This window comes from Sipha flava, unplaced genomic scaffold (assembly GCF_003268045.1).
Source record: "Sipha flava isolate LNK unplaced genomic scaffold, YSA_version1 123_pilon_pilon, whole genome shotgun sequence".
Lineage (NCBI taxonomy): Eukaryota > Metazoa > Arthropoda > Insecta > Hemiptera > Aphididae > Sipha > Sipha flava.
Window position 1 is genome coordinate 299282 of NW_020271749.1, and position 20639 is coordinate 319920.

At 26.3% G+C, this 20639-nt stretch overlaps 1 protein-coding gene across 1 annotated transcript in view; it reads right to left on the reverse strand.

The window, feature by feature from the left end:
- LOC112694093 overlaps positions 1–20639 on the reverse strand; it is a 62605-nt gene that overhangs the window by 23873 nt on the left and 18093 nt on the right. The window contains exons 2-3 of the mRNA XM_025569460.1: positions 10536–10669; positions 4782–4993 (exon numbers count right to left, since the gene is read on the reverse strand). Of these exons, the coding sequence (XP_025425245.1) occupies positions 4782–4993; positions 10536–10611 (288 nt within the window). The 5' untranslated portion in view covers positions 10612–10669. The remainder of the gene's footprint in view (positions 1–4781; positions 4994–10535; positions 10670–20639) is intronic.

Genomic DNA, 20639 nt, shown 5'->3' on the forward strand with positions numbered 1-20639 from the left:
GAAAGTTTTCAAGAAGTTTGACAGACATTATTAAAAATTTGATTAGATAAAAATAAAATGACTTATCTTTTATTGTATCTATGGTGATAAATAACAGTAAATAATTAATCGTGATTTTAATTTATAAACCTTGTAATACTTTTTTATCAAAAGTATTATTGATCATCATATTATTAACGAAACTTACCTAAGCCCTTGTTTTAAGGTATATAGGTATATAAGGTCATAAGGTACTTATGCTGATAGACATTTTAAAATTATAATTCGAGAAAAATACTCATGACATTTTATTCAATTTCTCGTCTTAGAAATTATATACTTCCAAAGTTTGAAATTAAATAACACTGAATAGACTTTTTTAAACCCAACAAAAAATTAAAAATAATATAATCGTTAAAAATATTATATTAAATGTTTATCAAGTTTATCCTGCATCAGTTTAATGTTTTAAAATCTTAGTGTGCATAAGTTAATGCATAGTGTGTGTAATGCATTATAAATGTAAAATGTATTTAATTTTAAGTTATAACTATTTGTATTAGATTTTTATATAATTTAAGTTAGTTTCGAAATAGTATTTTAATAACAAATCATTTTGTTTGTATAAATTATATTCATATTTTATGAGTTTGATGAATAATGATAGGAAAATACAAAACCAAGTAACCATTAATTCGCTTCCTTTGTGCCGAAAAGACTATACTCATTACTTATTCAGTGATTATTTATGAAATTGTTATTTCTCGTAATTCTTACAGAACTAATAATATATTTGGAGATTATAATAAACATATTACAGATAAAAGCAAACGGACACTGACTTGATTGTTGCAAAAGTGGTGATAATTTTTATTTAGTATGAAATAAACAACAAAACTTATGTTGAAAATTGAACGGTTAGATCTTATAGAGTGGCTACTATGTAAAATTCATTAAACCTACATTAACTTTGAAGAGTGATTCATTATCATTTTTAATGAATTGCAGTATTAATATTTAATTTCACCTTAAAAATATTAATCTCAGATTGAAATATCAGTTTCCCAAAAATATGAATCATCAATGAGACCAAGATAAAGTGTATTTCTATGGTATATGAAACTGTATATGTAGACGATTCTTATAACCCCACGTCAGTGGCGCACACCTCATGAGTTAAAGGGGATAGGTCGACCCCCCGAAAAAAAATTGGGCGATTAAAAATATTTGCAATTTTCTAGATTTTATTTCAATTTTGAACACGTGAAACTCTATTGTACCTAGGCTTATGCCTTAAGTGCTAAGTCCCACTACTTCAATCTTCAAAATACCTTCATTGGAGTTACTTTGATAATGATTATGGGTAATGGGTGGGTGGTGGGTATTGATATAATATGTTCGACCCAAGTCGGTAAGAATGAATGTGCGCCACTGCCCCCCGTAGCATAGAATTCAATATCATGTTTTAATACCATAAATAGCTTAGTGATAAATGTACAAGTAGAACTATTATACCTTATACGTCAATAATTTATAGGAATTTTAATATTTTTATTTTGGCAATCAACTTGATGTGTGTCTGTATGTCATACAAACCAAAAAGTCGAAAGGAAACAAATGTAAAATATAAAATTTCATCGATGTATGCGGGAAACCGATTGGTTCAAAAGCTTGGTAATGATCATTTTTTCCCCGATGGATGAGTACTGAGCATATTGCCACCGTTTGGTGAAATGGTGATTGACTTAGGGACGGAAATAAGGTAGTGCGAACTAATACGCGATTGAATAGGACGGAAAATTTTGGTGAGACTGAAAGATTGTATTGAATATTCATTTTGTTCTTATAAAGTAAAAACACTTAATTTTTTATTTTATTTTTACGTTTAAAATTTTAGGTGTACTCGGATTGTGTTTTTATTTATTTGTAACAAAGTAGTATTCATTTTTTCCAGGAAATTGTCAATGACGTCGACGACCGGCTACATCCAAATTGGGTCTCGACTTTAAAATTACTACACTAGTTGGGTCCGGAATTATGTTAGGTACTATACTATAGTCTATTCCAAATAAGTCTGGAAAAATGTAGGACGAAAATGCGTCCGGTTTCGCACAGGTATGTCACGTGATCTGCCGGTGGCGAGCGCTGTTGTCGACGATTCGGTTGTATACAGCCTGACTGTAGTTTCTAAACCATCACCATTTCGCTTGCCTACGACCTATCGACAACGTACTCCGCGTATACACTCTATATACACGGCGACGAGTTCCAGTCGCCGACCGATCACGAATTCGAGCCAATCACAGCGGACCTGCATGTGCGATTTTTTCTAGACTTATTTAGAATAGATTATAGTTGGGTCCTGAATTTTTATGGGTACTTCACCTGTTGGATCCTGAATTATTTTAGGTTTACACTAGTTCCTGAATATTTTTTGGTAAGTACTACATGATACTAACATTTTCCTTCTATTTAGACCACAGGACCAAATTTTTTTAAAATTCTATAATTTTTATAATTATATAAAGTATTATTAAGTAATAAAAGTATTAAAAATAAAATATTAGTAATATTAAATAATAAAAATATTATACAATAATATTAATACAATTTTAATATTTTTAATATTATTACCATAACAATTCTAATAATTTATATTTTAATGGAAAAGAAACCATAAAAAACATTTTTATCCATACCTGTATTCTAAAATGATCGTAGACAGTCCTAAGTCTGTTAAAATGGGAAGGAAAATATTAATATAATGTAGTACTTACCAAAAAATTTTCAGGAACTAGTGTAATACCTAAAATAATTCAGGACCCAACTAGTGCAGTACCTATAAAAATCCGGGGCCCAACTAGTACACTTGCTGCGATTAGCCCCTAGTACTCGGGACCCAACTAGGATACTCCGCGACGACTGCATCTAATTTTCCAATCAACCACCATAGGAGGTGGTCCTGGAATGGTCGCAAAGACGTTCGATTTGCACCGCCACCGAACTTGCCTGTTTTTCCGCGCATAACTTTGCGGAACTTAAGTGCTCCCACCTTTAGATTTTATATTATTTTTTTAATTTTTTTTTTGTTTTATTGGTGTATTGTGCACCAATACACCTCTCACGCTTTCGCTACACTGGAATTGTCACACGGACAGTTTTTTTGTTTTTCTTCTGATTGACTGTTGCGATTATTAAAAATAAATTAAGGGAAAAAAATTGTTGAGTAATTCATTTTTTTTTCATTATTGTGCATCGCCGTTGGCGTTTACATTAATATTGTGTATGTTGTGCGGCCGTTCATTAACGCCCTCCAACACGATTGCTTTATTTAATATAGCTCATAGCATTGTTTATAGATACAATAATACATGCATTTATATATATATGTATGTAAGGATTTTAGAATAAGGGTGGCAAATTTTTTTTGGCAAAAGAGCGATAGAAGAGGTTATTAAATCCAATCCTGGTAATTACGGAGACTCGATAGAACAAAGGCACAACCACAGGTAGCTGGTGACAAGCGTGTTAAAAATGGGTTCACGTCATTTCAGGTTATAATAATTTACTTGACTTAAAACTTTACTGCACATATTTGACTTCTACTGACTCATTAATTGGTGGTATAAAAATCTAATTATTTTATTATTTTCATTTAAACCTCAGAAGTGGTTGAACCTGTTCAGAAATTAGTAACGTTATAGTTGTCAGATGCTACTGAAAGACAACTGCAGCTAATTACTGCACTTTGTAATTTATGAACGGTGTGTTTATAATTATAAAACAATAAAAATATTCATTTACAAAATTTTTAAAAACCGATAAATTACTTTGGTATTTTTTTTTTTTTATAGATAAATACAGTTTTATCTTTTATTCTATAAGTAATTTATTTGATTTTTCTGGCTTGTACTTTAAATACTTTTCTCCATCATGGTAAATTTAAGCATTTTGATTATGAAAACGGAGCACATAATTATAGTTTTGGAAGTTAAGTTTGTATTATTAATTAAATTAATGAAACATTTGTTTTGGTTTACACATATCCCTAACTAAAGTGGAATCATATATAAACTATAGATGGTAATTGTGTAAGATACCCTAGGCTAAATCAACTGCTTGATTCTCACAACAGTGGTTGAATTGTATTCTCTTATAACATAAAAGAAACTTGGACGAATGTCTATTGTAGTCTTAATGTTATAGATTTAAGACATCTTAATATTTAAGTGTTCGGCTCGTACAGACTCGTGTGAGATAATAATAAATTGCCTTTTGTTTTCGATTAAAATTACCATATTTAAAACTACCGAAAATCGTTTTTCATTGCTATCATTTTTCATTGTTTCAAATGTTCATAATTCTCTAATCGAGTTATGCATTAATGTAATTCTTATCTTATATTTTTAGATTAATAATTCAACTAGTTGATTCATTACAATGTTGTTATTATATAATATAGTACTTATGTCAATTAATTATCTATCCTAATCTTTATATAGTACTTTTCTGTTGTTTTGTAATACTGTACTTTTTTCTTTTTATTAGAGAAAAATGTAATTTATACAATTTGAACAGTACAAATTTAAAGTAAATCAAGTGAATGAAGAATAATATATTGATCAAAGATAGGTCACCTCTTAACTGTAATTATTTCTATCAACATTATGACCTAGTAAACTAATTCCTCGAAAATTATATGGTTAATAATTACTTGAAATAAATAAAATCAATAAATAAATAATCAATCGAATAAAGAAATTATCAAGTCCTTACAATGCATACAAATTAAAAATACCTACATCAACTGTGATTCCATCCATGTAGTAACTGTGTTTGAGTTGTGTCTTAGACGCCGGAACATATCGATAGAATTCTTCGTTGTCCTTATACCACGAAACTGAATATAATTTGTCCATTTGTAAATCATAATTACAAAATAGTTGTACAGAATCTCCAATAAATATGTACGCGGGAATCTTTACACCAATCATTTGAACTGCTTCACTTACATCTAAATTAAAAAAAAAAAAATTCATTATTGTCAAGAAATTGATATTATACCGGGACAGTTTTTCGTCGCTATATTATAGTAAAGAACCAACATTCGCTTATGTTTAGAGAATATTGTACTTGTTTGAAAATATTTAATTTGTGATCTATTCAATATTTAAAGTTATTTTTTCCTAAAATACTGAAATATCTATAATATTATTTTTTTTAATTAGTTATTAATTTATTAATTTTTAACTGTTTTGATCTAGAAATATATTATACTTAGTATGATTTGTGTTTTTTTATGGATTTTCTTTTGAACCAGGAAAATATTACATTTTTTTTAAAATAAAAATTTGACCATTAAAGAAACTTTAAATTTATCGTTTTCGTTATTTAAATCTAAAAGTAAACATATCTTTAAGAATAGTTTTCGATTGCAATAATTCTTAATTTCTTTCAAATATTGATGCATCTATGCAATATCTACTTTAGTGAATAAATATTCCAAGAGCGATTTGGTTAGTTCTCATTTGACGATTCCCAACATTCATGTTTTTAAAGCATTACCAAAAAATAAATAATTTAATAATCTGCAACTTAGAATTCGAAGGAAATTCTTATTCTTTATAGGATTGATTATAAATATAATACGAAAATTCAATAATTATCATATTAAAATAATTAAATCATGCAATTTGTTTAATAATATTTATAATATATAAGAAAAATTATTTAAAACGCCTATTATTTTTATTTAAAAATTCATATAATTTATACTATTTATATTTTGACAAAATGTAATAACATTTAACAAGTTGTCGTATTTTTTTGGAAAAACATCTTCAACTTGCGATTGAAATTTTTTTAATAATTAATTCAACCGTAATTATGTATATATGTATTATGCAAAGAAACATTTTTTCTTTATGTATGTACATGGTTCGTTCTGGAGAAGACCATGGATAATCGAAAGTACACTGTACTAGTATTTACAATCAAAGATTATAGTCTTTATTCGTGTTGGAATTTATATATTATATATGTATTATTGTTTTATGTAAAATTTTATGTTTGAATACTCGTGGGTAAATTTTACGAGCTATAACTCATGTAAGACCATTTGCTCAACCAAAAAAAAATCTAGGCAGAACATATTTTAACATATAAAGTACGTGACACTAGTGCCTCCCAGTAATAATTGAATGTTATCCAGTGGTGGGTGTCGCACCACTAATCAACACATTCTCGTAACGACCGTAGTGACAGGAGTTTATTTTCCCTGTATGTTCCTTTGCCGAAGACACCACGTCTATGAACTACGATGGTAGACAATTTTATTTAAGTACCACTTAGTGAAAATTAATTAAAATATTTTCTGACTATTATTTTATACACCCAGAATAAAGTCAATTTAACGATGAAATTAAGACTAAACAAGTGGTCATTATATTCATTATTATAATTTTTTCTTTTTATTCAATGTATTCAAAGTTCACATTAGTTTTGAGCCATTAAGTTGCTTCAATTGATAATATTACAATTTGGTTTTATAAATATAATAATGTTTTAAGTGTTTTCATTAAATTATTGTACTTTGAATTTAAATAGTTTTTAATTTTTTTACCATAAACCTGTATGTAAAATTCTTTCTATTTAAAATTCCATATTCTTTATTATTGAAGAAAAATGTGGTGTTGATTCTGTCAATTATTAATTGTTCAATACATTTTTTTTTAACGAAATACATTTATAATTAATTAACAAAAATACTCATTAAAATATTTCTTGCATTTTATTCACATTAAAAAAATACTTGTATTTACAAATTATTTAGATAAAAAAAAAAAAATTAAAAAAAAAATTGTTGATATTTTATGTACGTAGAGTTTTGAAATATTATTAAATGAATAATTATAATAATTAATTACAAATTTTTCATTAAGATAATTTTTAATTTTCATGCATATCAATATGAATGAATATGTCAGGGAGTGAAATGTCTGTAAAAATGGAATAAATGAAAACATGTTAATTTTATTTTTATTCGTATAAAACCATTTTTTTTTTGTAATTCTTTGTATTTGAAAATGTAATATCTATATTTAAAATGTCAGATATTTGGTAAATTTTATACCAATATTTAGGACTTTCATGGTTAAGAAAATAATAATTACAAAATGTATAATTATGTTATTAAAATTAATCAAGATTTTTTACTAAGCTTGCGCTGTCTAAGTAATCTGAGATTATTTTAATCTTTATTATACACAAGGTTAAAATGTCTAAATATTGCTATTAATTTTAATAATGTTATGGAGAGGGTTTGATAACACTTGATACTTATGTTGCTTTAGTGTAAATTATACCAATGGACAATAAAACTGCATTAATATTACTGTTACGATTTAATAACGTTTTTTCTGCTCTTTAATGTATCATTTTACTGCAGATGTGATCAAATAAGAGTGGTTATATTCATATATTTAATTAAAAATATGAAGTATTATTATAAATGTGCACAGATATCCACTATACGTGTTATAATGTTTGAGATCGACTTATTTCATTCGCTCTGTTATGGCCTTTAGTTCGCAATATATTTATAAACACGACCTTATTCAAATTATTTCAGTAGTTATGAGCCATAAAACTAGTTTAGATTCGTCTCGTATATCTTCCAAATGTGTCTATTTCAACTTGTCAAACTCACCACGTCAGAATTGAAGAAAACATTTTATCTCTTTAAACAACCTTACCGTCTCAGTAAAAAATATTGTCAATGTTTTTGTTTCGTTTTAAATGAACTTTACTGATAAACTAAATGGCTAGATAATATACCGATTATCGAACACAAAGTTGAGTCTAAAGATACATGGCTATTTACGTTTAAACTCTTTGATTTCATTGATATGATAATAAAGATGCTATTCAGAGACACTACTTTTAAGATACTACTTCAAACGGATTTAAGTGTAAGCTTACGTCATAATATAATATTGTATGAATCACTGGCGTTATCAGTATTTACGCAATCCTGATTAATTTAGAAAAAAACCGGCTTCAGTGTTCATACTTTTCTTTCTTAGTGTCTTCGTTCATACCGAAATCTGCATTATTCTTCTCAAATTTCTGCGGTTCCGTTCGAATAAGGTCATTTAGTAAAGCACTTAGTAGATAATTTTCTTCTTCCATTTTTTTTGGGGCATCTTATAGCTTAAAATAATGCTAACGATATCTATAGTATATCATAATTATAAAATATGATTGTAATCATTGTGATATTCCCCAAGAAACGTGGCCCTTCACAATTTTAAAACTGTCAATTGCATGGATACACATACATACGCTGCCACTTTCACTTTTGTTTCGTCAAACACGGCAAAGAACACTCCACCGATGAGTGTTCCAAAGATCACAATTTATCAGCCGAATGCGCTTTGTGCATGGGTTCATCTAGCATCTTATAAAGGATATCCAGCTTATAAAAAGCTCATCAATACCTCCAGTAAACAATAAATGAAAAAACGTCTCCCAACCACCCTCGGCCAGTAAACTGCGAGTAATCTGTGAACGCCTTACAACAGTTCCACTCTAACTTATAAGCACATAAAATCACTGTCCACTAACTGAAACAGCTAGTTGTATATTTTGATAATATTTTCATATTAAGTATAGTCAATAAGTCAAAAAATGAACTACATTATATTTTTTTTTACATATGTACATATTATATCAATTTGGTTTTCAATTATATATATATATATCTGTACTCCGAAGGTAAAGGAAACCATGTCTATTTTTGAAGAAATTTAGTTAGCTTCATGTCATTGTACATTTTTCGCTCAATATAAAGGTATAAGTCATTACGTCTAGTTATCAAAAGTTACGAAAATAAGAAGCAATAAAGTAATTCGAATTAGACACGAAGAAAAAAAAAATAATATTTAGATGAAAATAATTGAAAATTTGACTTTCTGTAATATTACTAATTTGTGACATGGTTCACCTCCAGAGTACATATATACATATATATTAAATTAGTAATATTTAAAAAATCACAACTTTACTATTAATATTTTAAATTAAATAATTAAAATGAAAATAAAATATCATTATGCTAATAATTATAAAACTATCATTTATATACCGTGTTATGATGAAAATTATTACATTTTTAACGTCTAAAACTTTAAGAAGGAATAGATTTACCTATATATATATATATATACTCATATTTTTTATATAAGATATACTTTATATCTTATTGGTTCTTATTTTACATTTTTAATTTTCAAAAATAATTTTAACTTGATGTTTTTTTCAGTTCTAAATACGATAGTAAAAAGTACTATTTAAAATCGTATTTATAAAAAAAAAAATAAAATTAAAATAAGAGCCTGAAATATTTAATTATTTGGCAATATTCATAAAGCATTTTAATGAATTTATTGTGAAAGCATTGATTTCAAAAAATAGCACAAAAACATTTGAATCCCAACAAACTGTATGAATTTAATAATAATACAACTTTTATATTAAGATAATATTTATAATTTTTATTTTAAATGAAAGTATTTCATGACATAATTTTGTCTTAATAAATTTTAAAACTTAGTTTAAAATTAATAAAGTTTTGAAGTTTAAAAAATAACATAAATACTAATAAAGTGATCTCTGTAAACAGTTTTTGAGGCGTGATGATTAATTAGGATCTGAAATCTAACAGTATATCATAAATATTTTTGTTACCTACCAAATAGAGCCAAAGTGATTACATCATGTTGTAGTTTTTTAGGTCTCCGAGTATTAGATTTATTGATTTGCCAATGCTTTCATTTTTTTTTTGCTCAAAAGTAAAAAAATTAAATATTTTATCTATTACTTTTATTATTTATAAATTGTATATTATATGTTATTTATATTATATTATAATTAAAAAACTTTCAATTTAGTATTAAATTATAACATAATTTTCACTAATCTTAGGTGAACTGAGCTTCATTAAGATGAAGTTTGTTAAATGTAATACAAAATATTATGGGAATTTTATATAATTTATATAGTTGTCATTTTGTAAATTTCAATTTATCACTAGATTCTATTATAAGTATGTGAATATTTTTTTTGTTTTTTTACAAATACTGAATATTTGTATAAGTATATTTTTTAAGAAAAATTATTATTTAAGAATAATTATATTCATTAATTATCTACCAAAATATTTTGTTGGATATTTATTAAAATTCTACATCTGTTAATATACTTTATTAATATTAATTTTTGTTCATTTCTACTGGATGAGAATAATTGATAATTTACCAATTGGCTCTTCTAAATTCAACGTTCGTCCGTTGAATCGTGCAGAGAATACTATGTGGTTACCTAAAACTATATGTGAATATAACAGAAAATATGAATTAACTCAACAATTTCTTTCCCATGATAAGGAGAAACAATTTGTTAAACAAAACTTAAACAGTTATCAAACACATTGCATTGTCAATTCCCTTAATATAGGTGTTTAATTCGTCAAATTTTAATTGTTATAATATACTTACCAAAAGGTTCTGTAATAAGTAACAGCAACGTTGACACAACGAAGGATATTTTTCTAGCTGGCATACTTTTAGCCATCTTCAAATGTAGCTTATAAACGAATCATGAACATTTTATTCTTTCCATATCTTGTTCACTGTAAAATAAAATCATAATGATATAGAATAGTTTAAAAAAAAAAAAAAGAAAATTAAAATGTAATTTTTTTATTAAAACACACTATTGCTGTGTATTCATATTTTATCTCAGATAATTATTAAATTTTTTTTTTCTAGGATATCCAATTTTTTTTAAGGAAATTAAATTTATCGAGTTAAATTATAGTAGAATAATGAAGTTGAATTGAGAAAAAAAATGTTCTTCAAGTTATTTAACAGCATTTTCGTGTCTTTGCCTTAATGGTGAAGTGTTAATTATAAAAAGTATTTGTTATTTAGTGTTACGCATTTTTATTGGTGTAGTCCTGACAATTAAATCGAGTGTTTTTCCCTAAACTCGCGCATATATTATTGTAGAACGTAGTCACTAATTTCGTTGAATCTGTTTATTTATATTATGTTCTGTAAATTTTCTTATTTAATTTGTGCTGTTCAATGTAATTTATAATCATAGCTCTCACTTCAGCTCTTACAACTAGAGTCTATTTTAAGGGTTAATGGAGATGACTATGGCAAATTATGATAACGAAACTATAAATCAATGTACTTTTTAAACCTGAATTCGAAAAAAATATTGTTTTTAGCATCTACATGCTGAATATTTTTTTATAAATCTACCACTTTAATCATATGTCAGTTAATATATTAATATTTTAATTCTTAATTAAGCTATTTTTACATAAATTAACTAAATTTTTTTAAAAAGATTCAAGTGAAGTCTATTTTAAATTGTCATATTTTAGTCGAAATCAAAACTGAAATCAAAAACATCAACTTTTCTATTATTTAACATAAATATTGACGAATGTATGTAATGATTTCTTTAATTAGCTAATAATTTATTTACGTGTGATTTGATAAATGGTAAGACCGTTAAAATTACAAGTAGTCATACAAACTAACTAATTTTGAAATCACAATAGAATTGATTCACTTGTAGTTGTCTACTTAATTTGTTGAAACAGTTTTGTACGAGTATTATTGGAATATTTAAAAATAATATGTATTTTTTGTTGCCATTAATTATATAACATAGATATAAATATAATAGCCTATTTTATATTTTCAATTGATTGTTACATTATATTTACTCTAAAATCTGATCTCATAAAATAAAACGTAGAAAAAAATGTAATTATATATATATTTACGATGTCAATACACATTTAAGTGATATAAAAATATTGATACATATTGTACCATGTTCATTAAAAATAAATTTGTATATTAAACAAATTTAGCTGTCTCATAGATTCTAAAATGTTTGATGATGAATAATAATGACGTAGATTTAAAGATCTCCGGTGTTCGGTTATACGGTTATCCAGTGTTAAATCACGTGATATACACGTTATAAAATGTTTTAGAGGGGACGTGTAATTGATTTTTTTCTTTAGCTATTTATAATATGTATTATTATACAACAATCCACAGGGCCATAAATAATAAATTTAATTAAAATTGGGAGAGTGATAGTTAAACGATAAAATACAATTTCATTTACCGCCCTTACAGGGAAAAAGAACGAGTAATTACAAGCTGTTTTAAAATGTTTTATCTAATATAACATCATCTACCTAATGCAGTAAGGGTCTATGAGTTCAGGCGTAAAAATATTTTGTACCATACAAAGTTACAGTTATTGCAGCACGATTGACCCATGAAATATCTATGTTTGAGTTTCTAGAAACTTCTAATCCTCTCTTTCGAAATATGTCAATTGTCAATGTCAATATTTTCAATGCACAATACATAACTGTTCTTGCACTGAATGGATGTAAAATAAATAAAATAATAAAAATTTAAATAAAAAAATGAAAAATATAGCACGTAAAAAACGTCTGACGTCAATATCTTCATGGTACCAGCTCAAATCAAACAATTAATTTTTCAAGTAAAATACTGAATAATAATAGCAATAATGATTTGTATAAAATTACAACGTATTTTTTAAAATAATTTTGGTCGTATTTTCCAATAAAATTGATTCAATATAAATATTATTCGTATTGCTATGGCGTTAATGTGGTTTAATTGTTTATGGTTAAATTATATTTTTGTTAGGTCTGAAATAAAAAAAAATATGAGCGAGTTAATAAACTATTATTATTCGAAAGTAAAGTCGAAATGAATATTTGAAATTAAGTTATTTACTTTTATTTTGAAAAAAAACTTAAAGTAGGTACTACAATTTATAAAAAAGAAGAAAACTTATTAAAAAGTTATGAAGGAATTGAAAAATTTTAAATTATAAAATTAAGTAAATTGATTAACTGAAATATAATTTTAAAAACATTTTAATTTATCTTAATTTGAAACATTAATTTAATTTTACAATCCAGCTAAATTATTGGCTTTGCTTTAATATTGCCCACAATAGAAGATTTCTTCATTCACTTTAGTCAGTTTATCTTACAACATGATTTTATTATTTGTTCTCATCTCTCGTTCGAAGTGGATTGAAACCCACACAAAAAACTTAATTACTTTCTTCTCTTAATTTTGTAATGGACACTCGGTTATAACTTTTTTTAGTATTTGCATTAAGATTTTGTATTTAATTATTTATCGTCTTTATTAGAATAATCTTTCGTGGTTTTTATGTAACGTAATGTTAAACTTATTATTATGTAGAATATTATAATAAATGTATTGAACTAGGATTAACATATTTAAATTATAAAAAAGCAAATTTATTTTTATTAAAAGTACATCATATTATTTTTTGTATAAGTAAACAAGATAATAATGACAATAAGTAAATTAATTATATATCAGTAAGTAGGTAGTTAAGTATTGTCATCTAACTCAAGAAACGTATAGGTATTATTCGATAAAGTAGAAAACACTTTTTAAATAATCCAAAATCTATTTCTCTCATGATTAAAAGCCAAAAAACAAAAACAATAACAATAACAACAACAATAATAATAATAATAAAAAGCTTAAACATATTCTGTTATTAACGTATTATATAAGTTTTTAAGGATTTATTAAGAGGGATGGATAAAATATTTTTTATATAGCAATTCTAAATAAAATCAAATTATAAATTAAATTTAAAAATATTTTTCTATTATTTTTTTTCTATCACAATTTCTTTAATGAAATAAACATATAGGTACTTTAGACTATTTTTTAAATGGAAATTATTAATTTATCGACGAAAACCACAATTCCATTAAAACGATTAAGAAATAGATATTTAATAACCATGAAAAGTCTTAAAATTTATTATATATATTTAAAATTAACTTACTTAAGTTATTTATTTTCAACGAATGTATAATCAACGTGGTCAAAATAAAAAAATATATTAAACCACCATGCATATAAATACTTGGCTCATTAACTTTCAATTTATATTATTATTTCACTAGTAGGATTAATAGACTCAAAAATCTCATAAAGTCTCAAGTATTCTTCTAATTTTGAATGCATGAACGATTTATCATCAATATGAAACCACGCCCATGGTCGGTTTGGGTATAGGTGCAAGGTGTCGGTTCGACTTAATATTAGTTGAAATGCCTCCAATAAATTACCAAGGTTTCCTAAATTACCCCTCGTCGTGCACGTGAAAGGATTTTCTCCTGTTTTTTTTTTTTTTTTTGTTTTCATTGTTTAGAAAGAAAGTCTACCTTGAATTCCCACCCGGCGACCGTTGGCTATGTAGTTGCAATAGGGGTACGCACACTATACTTACTGGCACGCGACTGGTGAAATGCATAATAGCCGCTGTTTTTAATGACTTCACATCTACGCGACTCTTGTTTTTGCCAATATCTCCCTTCCCCATTCCGTAATCCTACCCTGGTAACCTAATGTCTTACGACTATAAACACGAACGTCACCTTTAACCCTTTAAACAATAGGCAGTTTTCGTTCACTTTTTTCTTTTTTTTACTCCCACCCCAATGGCAATTCAACTAAAATGGTACTAATATAACATGGCAAAACACGATAGCTATTATTTAGTGTTTAATATTTAAGTGATTTTTTTTTTTAATAGGAGGATATTTTATATGAATTTAAGTTACAGAAATCATAATTGTTAAATCAATGATGATGAAAAATGTAGTAGGTACATTTCATATCATAAAAATATAATAATTATATTGGGTAATGAAAAATGATTAAATTTAGAAACTAAGTTGAACTATTGTTTAAATATAATCAAGTATTTATTACATTGGTTATTTAAATTTTTAAAATTAAAAATACAAATTATAAATTTAAAAAGAAAGTTATGAATATTATGTAATTAATTAGTAATTAAATTTAATAACAAATGTTTGGATAGAAAAAACCTCATGTGTAATTATAATGTTAATTATTTTACGATTTACATTCTTTACGATATTAGAATAATTTTATCTGTAAAATAAATGATTGATAGTAGTTTCTTGTTTCTAGAATTACTATTAATTTAGATTCGTAGGAAAATATCCAAAATAGATTTGTCGAAAACGATCATCTCATAAAATGAGCGTTTCTTCGCGATAAAGAGTACTAGGATATTCCAAAAATGATCTTTTTAAAGTTACACCAGTTTTTAATTTAAGTGATCATATAAATATATATATACATAAATAGTCTTGCGAAAAGTTTCTGAGTACTTCTATTTTTAAATGTGTTTGCCAGCGTACAGAAAAAATTCGTGGTATAATACATACGATGTCTAAATGTACGTATCATGTGAAACGGGTCTTTTCTTTATTCAGGTTTACAAAGTTCCTGATAAATTATCACTGGAAAATTGTACAACTAGGTCATCTTTGTTTTCCTTTTGGTTTTTGTTTTAAATTGATCTTGGAATACTATTGACCGAATTTATGAATATTATAATCAACATTGATCCATGTAAAAATTTTTTTAAAAATTACAATAAGCTTTTACGTTTACAAAAACTGTAATTACTTTTAAAACACTATATCATAACTGCAGTATAACTTATGTGGACATAAGGGTAAACAATTTTCAAACAATATTAGATTATTTTTATTTTTATTTTTTTTATCATTTAGATAATTTATCAACTATGTAATGATTATTTTATGAGCTCCAAACTCTAACATGTATAACAAATGATAAGACATTTTAATATTCATAGCGATGTGTATACAATTAATATATTAATTTGATCAAATATTTACCCCTGGAATATTGTAATAATTAACAAAATCGTTCAGTTCAATAATTTGTAATTCAATTAATAAAACTGAGGCTGTCCAAAAGTGGAAAAAATAAAATAAAAAATTCAAAAACACTTTCAACGATCATAATAAATACCTGTACGTTAAAAGTCAATTTTATGTTTACACACATCTTACAAGGAACAATTGTTTTAAATATATTGACATTAAAACAAATTATTATTTTAGATGTACTAATTTTTAATTAAAATATTTTATCACTATTTTATGAATTGGTATGGTTATTCTGAATACATATCGTAGTTTTTTTTTGTTTATCTCGTAAAATGAAAAATACGTTTTATAGCATATTTATGATTTTTGAACAAACCGTACAACATTTATTTTTCAATCGCTTAGTTGTTTTTTATGTAGATATTCTACAGTATATCTCTGTTATTTTCAAAATTTAATGTTTAAAAACTATACTGATGTTAAGTACATGGGAACTTATAAAATGGTCTATAATGTCAACGTGCTTTTTGTAGCCTAGTCATTAGGCTTTAATACACTGCTTTAAATCTCTTTCCCTCTATGTGGTTGACAAAACCTTTATACGAGTATAATTTTATATAACTAGAATACTATTTTGGGCTCGCGTGCAATACTTAAACCGGATTTATACGGAGTGCAATTTTAATTATACAAGAGCGTTATTTGTTTTTCATGCAAATCCTAAAACGGGGCTTACGAAATCTATAAAATGTTAGTAATGTTATCAGCTAGTAGACATGCATGTTACACATGATGTAGCAGTCAAACTCTATTCAGCCTAGATGATATCTACCGTTCACAAATTAATTGATTTTATATGTTTACTAGCTGACCCGACATACGTTGTCCTGTCTTAATTATGAATATTGAATTCGAATTGTTAAGATTAAAAAAAAGTGTTTATTATTCCAATGCTTTATGATATACGAGTAAAACATTCTTAGTTTTTTTTTTTTTTTTTGCCCGTATATAAATAGTTTTGTTGGTATTCCGACCCAGGCAACAGGCAACATATAACTGGCTATGTAAAAAACATGAATTTTCAAAATGACACAAACATTTAGAGGCTACCTTTGAGATTTATTTATCGACATTGCAAATGTTAGCTGCATTGGAAATTGCAACCGTTTAAAGTCGAATGGCATGTCATTCGTAATCAAAGAAATCCGTGGAATCAAAACTTCTTCACCTTTGTACTTCCCTTTCAAAATTGTGACTTCGGTGACGTTGTTCATTAATTTCTTCACCGCAAGTCGGGTGCTATTACAAAGAAGTGTGGCTGATTTATATTCCACAACATAATGATTACCGATTCGATTTTTAATTGCAGGTTATGAAGTAGTAATCCAGTAAATTCCAGCGAATTTAAAAACTCCGTTGGATAGTTGACAACATCCTTAATAATATTATCGTTAGGAATCAATCGATTGTTATATCATTAATTCGCCAGCTATCTAATTTTGAATTGGAAAATTAATTTCGTTGACATCAACGTTTTTTGCAGCCAATATAACTCTTCAGTGACGTATATTCAATCTTGCTCTGGGAGGAGAAGTTAACAAAAATAATCGTTATCTTTTTTTTTTTCGTTGCACAGATAAATAAGATAAATAACTGCTATAGATATTATTTTATACAACTTTTTTACCAATTTACAGTTTACTTTTACATTACAGTAAATTAATAGCTATTGGAATATAAAAACAGCACAGTTAACAAGACTTTTTAAACACCTATCAATATAGTTATTTAATTATCATAATATTTGTGTAGTTGTATATTTTAAGTTCAAAACGTAATAATGGAACTATGAATATATTACACGTCATCAATAATAAAACAATTTTATTTTTATTTTTTTTGGCCCTGGGGGGTTTGAACCCGGAACCCCCCTCCCCCCGTGTGTATGCCACTGTAACTCTTTCACTTAACCATACATGATCTTTGTAATTTTGAGCAATGTTTTATAAAATCTTCTCGATCAGTTCGGTCTTAGTTTCAGTATAGTGACAAAAATTGGTAGAAAATATGATATATCAACAGGTATTTTGCCATTTCCAATTTCGAGCAATTTTTTGGAAAAAACTTCTCCAGATTGGTCGTTCTGCAATATTCATTTTTAATTTGAGCGTTTTAACGTATTTCCATAAAATGGATGGTTTAAAAATATGTATAATTATCTTTACTAATGTTACGGTATCCATGGTCATTATTATTTAAAAGTTTTCGCTATTAAATTCTTTCTATTATGCACGTATAGTAAAATGTTGTTGTTTTTTATTCCATCAATTCCGTTCAATTTCATTCCGCGCTTCTCGTTGCTCGTCAATTTCACTTGCTCTTGTATATCTTTGACTTATAGAATTGTGAGTTCTGCGACTTAAGTTTGTACGTCTAATTGCTAGAATTTTCGAAAGCAAAAATTCAACTGTGAATTAAAGAAAACTATTATATTCTTCTTTAAAATAAAGTATATCACTTATTATGTTAGTAATGTATATGTTAGTCTATCTGAACTTACCAAAACTCCATATTAAATTGAACTTTTAATATTAGTCGTGATGTCTCCGAACTAATCGTGATGTGCACTAAGAAATTCAGCTATCTTACATAGATATATTAATTAGATATATTATTATGTATTAAATATTATTATATTATATTAGATTTATTAAAATTATTATAATATATATAAAGATAAATTAATTAGATATTTTAATTATTTTACATGTATTATTTATCAATAAAATAACACCCATCGAAACATTTGTTTTATTAATACTATTCAGTTTTTTTACATCCTCTTTGACAATATTTGCTGCATGTTTTTTTTCAATTATATGTCTAATGTCAAAAGGTTAGAGAAGTTGATATTATCCAAAGCACTAAGGTTAGATTAGAAATAATTTTATATGGTGGTTTAGTTTTCTTAAATTTCCTAATTTTCCGTGAAATTTTCTGAATTTTTTCTTTCATAAGAACCTTATCCTGAAAATAATAAATACAAAAAAAAAAAAAAGAATTAGCAAAATTGGACCGATCTGAAATTGCCGTTTATGCGTGATGGTGACCAAGAGAAGTAGGGATTCATATTTCAATATATATATAGACTTGGTTAATTCACAAAATGTGTAGTAGATATAATATGTATATATTCGATTAACAAAGTCCCTATATTTGATTAAACTATTTACAAGTTAAGAATATTTTTACTAGATAAAAAATAAATATAAAATGAATTTGAAATGTTAATCAACCATAAGTGCTATATAAGGTGAAGAAATTAACTTTGTAATTTTAATTTGGTATATGTGTTTTAATTATACAAAATATTAAATCGCTTTGTAAATAAAATATTTCTCAAAAATATACATTTATTCGGTTAAATAGATAACAACCGTACAATTATTTTCAGTTGATATATTGTATGCTTCATAAATACGGATATCAAAAAAAGACTTTTTTCGAGCAACATGGAATTGCTTTTTTTTTTAATATAATTATATTTACTGTATACATTTTAAATACAAACTTTACATTTGTACAATTTTTCATAACAGAGAAATGATATATACCTCCTACTAACATATTTTAGCAATTATTTTTATTTTTATATCTTTTTCAAATTACAATATGCCATTAATATTAAAAATAAAACTACATACAAAATTCGTTTACTACGAAATACTACTTGTTGAATATTTTACCTCAGATCATTTTAAAATAAATTCTAAACCTAACAAAGTATACCTATGCTTATATTATAAGCACAAGTTATTGTAAACAAATATCAATGTATTACTGAGGTGACCATACGTCCAGTTTTGAACGGGACAGTTGTGTTTTTCGTTTTTTTGTCCCGCTGTTCCCCGGGAAATCTTCGGGACATTAAAATGCCCCATTTTCAGAAAGTAGTAAAAAATAACGATGGTCAATTTCAATTTGTTGATCAATTAATATTTTTATTATATTTAACAATAATGTGTCCATGCGACGTGTATACATTATATTACTGCTTGGTGAACAGTGACGAGTGATGACGATGAATGACAGGCGCAGAGCATATTTTAACATACAAAGTACGTGGCAAAGTACTGCCCCCTAGTGATAATTAAATGCTACTCAGTGGTGGGTGATCATGTCACTAACCAACATATTCTCATAACGACCGTAATGATAAGAATTGATTTACTCTATATGTTTTACCAATAGACAATTTTATTGAAGTACCACCCAGTGAAAATTACTTAGAATATTTTCTGGTTTGGTGTATCGGGATAGATAACTACACTAATAAGATATATAATATATAAGCACTGCAAACTCAGCTCTAATACAAAATTATTTTTCATTGTTCATTATTTCAGTGTTATAGTAATCGACGCAGGGTGGTCCCGAAGGGGGGTCTCAGGGGGTCTCACCCCCTAACAAAAACACCAGTCGGCAGTTAGGCTTGTTTCATTATAGCCTAGAAGAACCTAATTTTACTTACGGAAAACAAATATTACATATTTCGTAATACAGTGTATACACGAATAAAATTTGTATAACAACCTACTTATACAATATAAAATATTATATATATATATGTCGTAGGCCATATGGAAAATTAGTTTTTTTGCAAAAAGACTAGGCTCTTTGCAATGGGGTAGCCCGTTTGCGAACTAATTATTATTTTTCCAAACAGCCTGCTGTTTTTCAGGCTCATTGCATACAGACTAACAGCTGTTAGGCCTTTTAAGAATTACTTACTATTTTT